The 9,792-nt window shown below is 39.4% G+C and overlaps 1 protein-coding gene across 1 annotated transcript; it reads right to left on the bottom strand.

The window, feature by feature from the left end:
- Nucleotides 1-3,829: 3,829 nt before the first annotated feature.
- On the bottom strand, nucleotides 3,830-8,463 carry LOC125896128 (inhibin beta B chain). The gene is made up of 2 exons (XM_049588521.1): nucleotides 7,884-8,463; nucleotides 3,830-7,435 (listed from the first exon to the last, which is right to left on the bottom strand). The coding sequence occupies exons 1-2, from the start codon at nucleotides 8,224-8,226 to the stop codon at nucleotides 6,660-6,662; spliced, it is 1,119 nt and encodes a 372-aa protein (XP_049444478.1). The 5' UTR covers nucleotides 8,227-8,463; the 3' UTR covers nucleotides 3,830-6,659.
- Between the last annotated feature and the right edge of the window lie 1,329 nt (nucleotides 8,464-9,792).

Here is a 9,792-nt window from a genome sequence, read left to right as displayed (position 1 = left end):
AAATACGAGAATGAAGTTTAGGAAAATAAATTATAATATCAATAGTTATAATGATTGCAATAGTAATGAAAGGAAAGATTCATATAAATATATGATACATAATTCTTCATCAGCATAATATGGTCCCGACTAGGCCGAATCTGATCCATCAGGGACACTTTGTGAGTGAGTCTGCCACATGTTTTGTTCTAACGTGTGTCTGTGGTGGGTCAAGATAGACCACTGCAGATAGACCTTAGTATTTTTAGATAAATAATTTTAATACAAAATATCTTAGTGACTGACAAAAAATAAATAATAAAAAATACAGAATATAACAACAGAGATTTATGGGAGTTTACAGAACATAACAAGTATCTGTTATCTGTAATTTCTTCAAGCTTTCTCGAGTAAGGACAGGACATAATATAGACACGATATAATATAGTTCCAAAGTTCATCAAGTCCATCAAGCCTATCGTGATTTGTGATAATTAGAGCAGTCTGTTCCATTGATAGTAAGTCCACAAAGTCCTGACGCCAGCTCTCCATGCTGAAACTGTTTGGTTTACGTTGTTTCAAACTCATTACGATGGTCAGCTTGGCTCACAGAAAGGCCATCGCTGTAATATATGTACAATTCTTGTTACGCAATGATCATTTTCACTCCTGGCATACACGTTACTGGAAAAGGTTTGATATCTATAATAAGAAAACATAATTTTGATAATGTAGGATCAATTTTCTTCAGTGTGCAGGTGTAATGTTAGCCCTTTGTATTATCTTTATTTGCAAAATGTTGTGTCTAACACAATTCAGTAAGTACTAATTTAAATGCTACATTCCTTTGTGTTGTAGTTAGGGGTATAGTATACCCATGTCATGTTCCTATATGTGATTTAGTTTGGAAATTGCTGCCAGACGCAGCAGAACATAAACGCCTATACACTAGATATGACTTCATACAAAAAATTATTAGCAGATGAGATAAAAATTATGAGTCTTTCATCCCAAACTGTTTTTTTCAATTCATTAAAAGGGGCCATATTTTTTATTTCTGATCACTTTCCCCACGTGTTTTATATGTTGTGCTGCTGCCATATATTATTTTTAAGGGTTTTACCACCAGCAGTGAAAATAATTCAGGTCGGGTCAGGTCAGGTAACTTTATTGTCCCAAAAGGGAAACTTTTCTTGCAGTCAGGACAGAGCATTTAAAACAACACAGAATGAATACTACAATACATAAAAACAATGCAGTACATCACAATAACAACAATAAAACCCACGTAATGGACATGATGCCAAAAATATTCCACTAAATACCAAATGTTTCTCTGACTACAGATAAAACGTTCTGGATCAAAGGCTGAAACTTTCAAGTACTCACAGTGCTGTGGAGCCAACAGTGCTGAACACAAGATAACGACCCCGCACTATATGTTCTGATAATTATTGATTATATCTCCGCCCAGCTACAACCATCTTATCACAACTTATCAGAACACACTATCATGGTTTGTTTTTAAAATGCTCACCCTTTAAGCAAGTAACTTTAAGCACAGTAGACAGCACGTGGTTTTGATTTAGAATAGAGATTCTGTCCAGATAAATTAGTACGCTGAGAACATGTCCCCACATCTTTTTGAAATGGTGGATTTTGTCCCCATCGATCAGTAACTTTAACAAATTCTTGACACAGGGTTTTCTTGTCTAAGTCGTCTAAAGTGTCTGTGATCATGACAACACAAAAGAGCTATTAACATCCAGGGTTTTTTTAATTAATAAAGTGAGCTAATGTGTTGTTGACATAGGTGCCACGTACACATTAAGGTTACTTTTCCAAACAAAAGAGGAGTAGTTACATGTGTGCTGAATCAGCGGGGATGACATGAAATTAGAAGTGCTAATCTACAAGAGAATAACTATAAAAGCAATACAGACTGTTTGCGAGCCTTACTGCATTATGTTCTATTATATTTTGAGATTCAGACAACTTTATTAATCCCAGCAGGGGGCAATTTGTTTGAACAGCTTGCCTTTTACACATACTATCACATAGCATACAGTAGCATGTAGACACATAAATAAATGAGTAAAAATAAATAAAATAAGATAAAGCTAAATAAAAGAATGTTTGAATAAATGATAAAAAGTTAATCAACTGATTAGCAATAAAAGAGATAAAAGAACAATAAAAATTTAGAGAGAATTAAAAAGAGGGATTGCGGAAGGAATAAAAGATTGTCTTACAAGCAGGTAAAATGTAACAACCCTGATGACAACAGAGAAAATTCAGCTGCAAGAACATGACCAGAAGAAGCTAAAATACTTGTGGCTTTAGCAGCTGTAGCACCTGCATTTTGTGTTTTCCTTTACATAAATAAAAACGTTTCCACCTTAAATTGGTTTGATGCTCAAAATTTCCTGAGGGACGACCCCCAGACCCTGAGCTTCTTAAAATCACATATGTTGAAGACCTTTTTTTTTCATCTGAGCCACAATGTCCACAATGCTTCTAGGTATAATGTCGATGGAGTACTCATGCAAAGCCAACATGATGCACCATTACGTTTACATTTCATGTCTGCATATACATTTTCTTTTAGTGCCATTTGTTGAGGTATTGCTCCACTTAAACTTTTGCACTTTTGACCCTGAATAACTCTATTCAAGATGATCTGCTGATTTTACGTGTCGCTTGGAGATAAAACACCTGCATCAGCCTCCTTTGGTTATTATAATGGATGAGGATAGCTTTGCATATAGATGTAAGTCAAAGGATAAGAAAACAGGTGATTGTATGCCATGACTGAGTACATGCACCAGTGATTCACAGCAGCAGAACCAACTCAGAGACCAATGTGTATCGTTTTTGTCAAAGAGGAATAATCACGTTGAACCAAACACGTTTTTGTTTTGTAACTGTTGAGTTACTTATGAATTCAACATGAACAACTTGTATAATCAAATTGATCTGATTAGAGTCCATTTTGGGTGGTGAAACATCAGCATCGCTGTTGGCTGTAGAAGGGGCGTTGGCAAACCTTGACAGGAAAGGACATTATGTTTTGGCCTACTGTTTTTGAAAGTTCAAGGGATTTTGGCAAAAGATGTTGGCGATGTTTGCAATGGCCTCTCTGGGTATCAAATATGCTTCTTCTTTCATGTTGCACCACTGTGTCCGCTGCAGCAGTTTATAATGTTTGCAATAACACAAGACAATTACAATAAACAGTGCACAGTCATGTTTCACCATATAACGCTGTGTGATTGTGTGCCACAGTATTGATACTGTCACATTCTTTACAGTTTATAAACTTCCCAAAATCAAACATACTTCACTATTTCTTTGCAGAGCTAATTGTTTGCATCTGTACTGTTGTGTGAGATTTATATTGTGATCGATCCCAGATGCAAATGCATGATGTGACAATGACAACATGCCAAGGGAATGTGACAGTTGTTGACACACCAAACACAGACGGTCCATAATGCCACTTCCACTATTTGTATGAGCAAACACGACCTTTGCCTTACAGACAGCGCCAGTGTGACTAGAGAGCAGGTAACGTGTTTCTCATGTTAGCTAAAACTGGAAATATGGTTAAAGGAGATGACCACTGACTTTTAATCTTTCATCCTTTGCATTTGGTGGTAACATGTATAATCATACAGCTTGTGGAAAGAAACTATTTGTGTTGACAGATACTTTTTTTCTCTGCTATATTCCAGTTGTATACATTTTTATAATAATCATTACCCTCTCTGTTCTAAGGTGCAATGTGTGGTCATTGTGGCCAAAGAGGAGAGGTACACTGATATGAAAAAACATCACAGAAACAACCAGGTTAATTTAAAATATTTATTTATTCATTAAAAAATATACTTTAACCATAATCATATCATTTCAGCACACTGTGACAAACATTTGTTTTCATTGAATTCCTATTACAAAATCATTCATTGTGCATAAAATATAGCATGATATAAAAATAAAGACAATAATTACAACTTTAAATTGACACAAAATTCAAACCCTGGCTCGGTATCGACCAGTTACAGTATACAGAGATCTGTGTGCTCTGCAAACACATGCAATACGACACATTTGAACACAAGTAGTGCTTAAGAAAATAAGTGGATTGCTTTCTGCAGGACTACAGTATCTACTTGTTCTAGGTAGTACCCACCTGAGTTTTAAGTATAGACCCTTCAAGCAAAATTTACTCTAAAAATACAGTAGGGTGATAAAGTGCTTAATAAGTTACATTATGATGGCACCTCAGTGTCACATTGAGTCCTGGGACAGGGGGTGCTTACAAGATAAAATAATACACAATAAAGTTAAAATCGTTTTACACAGGTTGGAAGAAAAAATACAAGAGCAGCTTTAAGAGGCAACAGAAAGAGTTGAAACAAGTTTGTGGGCTAGTTTGGATGGAAATGTCGAAAAAAATTCTTGTTATTATGTTTGGCCAAGATGCCCCTACTTATTGCCTGAAAATCAATACAACATGAAACATCTTTGGCTTTTACACCGCTTGGTGTAAACATAGGCGAGAAGCAAACAAGGCCTGTCTCAAATCTACACTATAGATGTATTTGGTACAAGCAGCACAGTTTGTACACAAGAAATGACTGTACTGTGTCCTATGAAATGACACAAGGCATGTGCTGACAGATGTTCGTTGAGTCTTTGCCAATTTCAAATGTTAAAGTTTTACAAAAAGTGATTTAGTTTGCCAATAATGTATTACTATACTTCTTTGTTTTTCCCATCTATTAGTAGATCCTCCGTTTCTGTTACGTGTTGCATTGTGGGTCAATGGTGGCCACTGGTTACTCTCACTTTAGTCATTGTTGTATGCTGGCATTTTTAAATATACTTCACTTGATCTTTTCCAAGTGTGGAAATAAGCATTGTTAGAAGTTATCAAAAGTAATAAAGTGACATTACCTTGATGAAGTAATTACATTTGTACTTATTCCACCTATACCAGGGTAACCTATAACCTATTATGTTTAAAAAAAACTTTCCCAACACTTGGTATGACATACTCAAATCTAAATTAGACTTATCAATTATAGGACTGTAAATTGTGCCATTAGGAAACGTGGAAGGTGTTTTTAATCAAGTCCATAAAAGTGATTACCACATCACCGTCTTGCTGGAAAGCTTCTAATTTTACCTCATCCCAGAAAACTTTAGACTTTGAGAGCTATAAATGCCAACGTGCAACACCACATGCTCATTGACCCACCTGCCTCACAGACCTTCACATTACCTGACATCGAAGCAATTGCTAAATGTTTGCTCACGCTGCTGAGAAATGACCTTAGGTTCATACGCTGTCACAGACAAGAGTTACCCAACTGATTAGCCGTCTTATGTAAATAATACAGTGGAGATGCTGATCAAACATTTTTCAGCCTGCATGCAGCATCGGCTGGGCTGTGATCTCAGGACAGATTGTACCAGTTTAAACAATTGCAGTTCAGTCGTAAAAACTGCCTCCCAGCACGACTCACGGAACACAAATAAAAGTCCACATGGATATTTTGTCACAGGTCCACATATAAAGACTGCATAAATCAGTAATAACATGTGTCCAACTTTCATTTTGTCATCATTAGTTCGTGAAGAAGGCAAAGTTTAAATCAAAGATCTCTGTCATTGATTTAAAAGCCTGAAATGGCAGCATTTAGTTTAGCTAAGAAAAGGTGCAGATAAGCCATGGAAATATATCACTTCTTTAAAATAAACTATTAACGGTATATGCAGTATATTGTATGTGGACACTGCGACTGTTACGTTAAAAAAAATACTGTAGTGAATGTTTTAAAGAGTCAGAAGACTGGTGAGTGCTGCTCCCAGTTTCCTGAGATCTGTAAAACATTTTACTTTGGGCTGAATTCCAGCAGCAGTCATAAAATACAAAATAAATAACCAACAACATAACACAAAAATGAAGGAAAAAAGACTGCATTGGGCGTGGATTACAAAGTACACTGTAGTGAAGGCTTCATAATCTCTCTGTGTTTTAGTTTCGGGACTTCATTTAGCCCTGGCCTAAACTACATGTCACCACTATAAATGTTTTGTCTTGTGTGTGTTGAGTGTGCCATATGGTAAAGTGGCTTAGTTTCTATCCTCTCTTCAATTAATGTGTGTAAAAAATGTGTCTGCATTCAGACTAAAATCTCATTTAGACATTTACATTTCACTCCGTTGGCACTCAAAGTTTTCTTTCCAACTCTTTACATACTGCAACACTTTAAATTAAATAAAAACGACATGTAATGTGTCACAAACACTATGATTTCTTAAAATATAACACAAAAAATCTCTTTGTCTTTTTGCCTATTATGTCCCTAATGTAATCTTAATTTTAAAACTGACATTATAGTCATTGTTTTGTGTGTAAACTGCTAAATAATGTGTCTATTTCAACACACTTCTATGCCTAATTTGGGACAAAGCAAACTTAAAAATTTTCAGTCCAATTAAAAAAATGAGTGCAAGTAACAACATATTTAGAGTTTGTTGTCCCAAACTAGACATGAAAAAATACTTACATTTCCATCTCCTCTGTTCATGTGTGTTATCTGACTATCTGTCTACATACACACATTATTCTGTTGTGTTAAAACAAATCTGCTTTAACTACACTCTGTCCTTTATGTACATCCACAGGACTCCACTATCATATCTGGGACGTCCGTTTTGACGATGCTGTGTTGGGAGTTGAAGTACACCATGGAGAGTGGCTGGCGCTCAGTGGGAACACAACATGAAGATGCAGCCGTGTTGATGCCATTGACTTTCAGCTGGCTGAAGACGGTGGCATGGAACGAGGATGCTATGCCCGGGGAGCCTGACAGATGTTGCGGGCACTGACCCATGCAGTAGTTCATGTGGTAGCCCTCAGGTGCAATGATCCAGTCGTGCCACTGGATATCCTTGAACTTGATGTAGAAGTCTCTCTTGCAGCAAACACTCACATCGTCACCACAACGCAATGAGCGCTTCCTGAGTGAGTGTTTGGAGTGGTCGTCACGGAGACGCACCTGGGCCACAAGGAAGGGCTGGTTGGCGGTGTCGGAAGAGGCGTCCATGGAGCACAGGTTCTTCCCATCTTCATCGCAGCTGACCTCCAGGTGCAGCCGGCGCTGGCCCCCATCCAGGAAGGCCTGCAGGGTGCGGGTGATGGGGAAGGTGTGCCAGTTACTTTGCTGGACCTCCAGCATCTTTTCCATCACCAAGGTGCGGTTGGAGCCTGACACCCCACCTTCCGCAGAGAGGAAAACCCGGGCAGAGAGGCGGGAGTCTCGATTAGGGTCCTTAGAGGAGCGGGCGTAGATCCACAGAGAAGACTGGAGCACCTGGATACTCTGGCCACGTTCCTGCAGAAACTGGAAGGTAAGACTGGCTGCATCGCCACTGTCTGTCTCATCTATGGATCAATGAAATTAAGAGAAACACAGACTGTTAGTATTTTGTACATTTTCACAGTCACCTGTGATACACAAGCAAAGATAACCATGCTTAGAAAGTAAAGCTGCAGTTTGTGTAAAAATAATGGACAAGCCAATCTATCTTCACCCATTTGAAACATTCATCACTATGTTATGGTTGACACTTCATATATAACCTCACAAGAAGCCCTGCAGACACCTATGATTGAATCTAAAGGCAGTGACAGATACTGTTAACCTAAGCTTTAACATTTTATGGAACAGTACATCAACCTAAAGTAGTTAACAAGGCACACGGAATCCCTGACCTAATTTGTGTCCATTTTACGCACGGTCATGCAGCACACAGCATGTGCCCATGTGGAGATTTAAAGCCATGCAAGGAAAAGACAGATTCACAGTGTAAAAAGTAAATACCAAACTTACTTATATCAGCAAAGCTCACTATTTCATAGCCTTGATCTTTGGTAGGTAAAGTGTTTTCTAGTTCAAGACTACCATCCTGTCTGACGCGCCCCGAGTGTAGTTTGCGCAGCGCCGTGAGGAGCGCTGCCCGGGGCACCGTCTGAGTGATGTTTGGTCTTTCTTTCAGATGCAGCTTGTCCAGAAGTTGCTGTTTGGCGATTTCTATCATCATCCTTTTCTCTGCGTCTTTCTCCATCGCCGGCAAACCGCAGGACGGGCATCCCGGGGAGCCACTGACCCAGAGACCCTTCAGCAGCACGGATGCCAAAAAAAGAAACGCGGGGACGAAAAAAGACGGCGTCATCCTGGACTCTTAAGTTAATAAATGAATTTCTGTGGTAGGCGTGCGTAAAGGACCAAATAAAACTATTAAAATCCCCTTTCCTGAGTTGTTCTTTGGAAGTGACAAGTTCCCCAAATGTTGTCAGAGGTCCTTGTTGACAGCTGGACACCGTGAAGGCAGGAGCTGAGAGAAAGGAATGGAGTTTCACCCTCCCGATGGTGAAGATATCTGGGGTAATCCACCAAAAGTGGTGACACGTTGGAGGGACGCACCAATGAGCGCATCGGGGCACCGAGTAAATTACTGGAAAAGCATCAGTGTGTGCGTGCTGCTCTTACACACACGCACGCACGCACGCACACACACACACACACACACACACACACAAAACAACACACGCACCCACACAACACACACAAAACAACACACGCACCCACACAACACATACAAAACATGCGCCAACACGTAGGCTGCTGATCACCTGCACAAAGACAGAGATGACTAGTGGTACACGCAATCAATAAAACTTGAGTCAGTGCCACACCTGAGACAGGACCTCACTCGCTGTCTGCATGAACAAAGACTTTTGTTTAACAGTGATTGGTTTTGTCACATTTTAGGTTAAACTGCATATAATAAGGTCGTCACCTGCATTTATCACAACAGGAAGTTTATGTACCTCGCTGTCCTCACATGGGCAACTGAGCAGGATACGCAACCTGCCACCAAACTCATGTCGATCAAAGTTGAAATTCAGTGCCCTTTAACCCAGTTACAAAGTGCGCGAGCCACACAGCCACCAAACAATTGAATTGTAGTTGAAAACGTGCAATAGTGCTCGAGGCAACGAGGCGGAGACTGCGGTGCGGTATCTCCAACACGTTCCGTCATGTTCCCTTCAAAGTGAATAATGTTAGTATCCTGTTAAAACGTCCCTTTTGTGTGTGTGTGTCAAAGACAGAGAGAAGAAGACGAATGACTCTGTGTGTGTCATAGTTACAGATACCTGTACAAGTCTTGTCTGCTGGGTTCTCATGGCATTTTACGCATGTGATAAAATCCGAAATAGGCCAGTTCACCAAAATTGCACAGCTTCAGATTGGCCATAACAAGGGCGTAGGTTTTCTTACAACATTAAGGGGGCCACATATGAAATAGAGGGGAATCTAGGGTCCTCTATCTGAAAAATTTGAGCATTCTGGTTGATTTTTATATATTGTTAGCTCAATTTGTGCTTCAAATTATGGGCAATAACAAGGGCGTAGGTTTACGTACAACTGAAGGGAGAGGCATATATGAAATAGAAGAGTTTTGGGGTCCCCTGACAGAAGATTTTGACCTCAAACTCCTCAGCACCTGCCCGAGGCAGTGATCCCTCTTCTGACCCCACTCAGGTTTGGAGAAGGAGGTATTTGCTAACAGAGCACTGCCAGCATCAGACTCCAACCCTTTGGCTCAGTCCAGAGGTGGTGGTGTTGTGGGGGCCAAGATCTCACCATATCCAGCTTAAAATTTTCTGCTCTTACACACACACACACACGCATCACAACATGTGTCAAAATTCTCTGCATTCTGGTGAATTTTTAT

The sequence above is a fragment of the Epinephelus fuscoguttatus genome, linkage group LG1 (assembly GCF_011397635.1).
Source record: "Epinephelus fuscoguttatus linkage group LG1, E.fuscoguttatus.final_Chr_v1".
NCBI lineage: Eukaryota > Metazoa > Chordata > Actinopteri > Perciformes > Serranidae > Epinephelus > Epinephelus fuscoguttatus.
The sequence above is the reverse complement of the archived record's forward strand: the minus strand, read 5'-3'. Positions and strand labels throughout refer to the sequence as shown.

Coding starts and splice junctions, on each gene's coding strand:
- LOC125896128 (XM_049588521.1), bottom strand. CDS start 8,226: ATGACGCCGTCTTTTTTCGTCCCCGCGTTTCTTTTTTTGGCATCCGTG. Junction 7,436..7,883: donor AGTGAGCTTTGCTGATATAA/GTAAGTTTGGTA, acceptor ATTGATCCATAG/ATGAGACAGACAGTGGCGAT.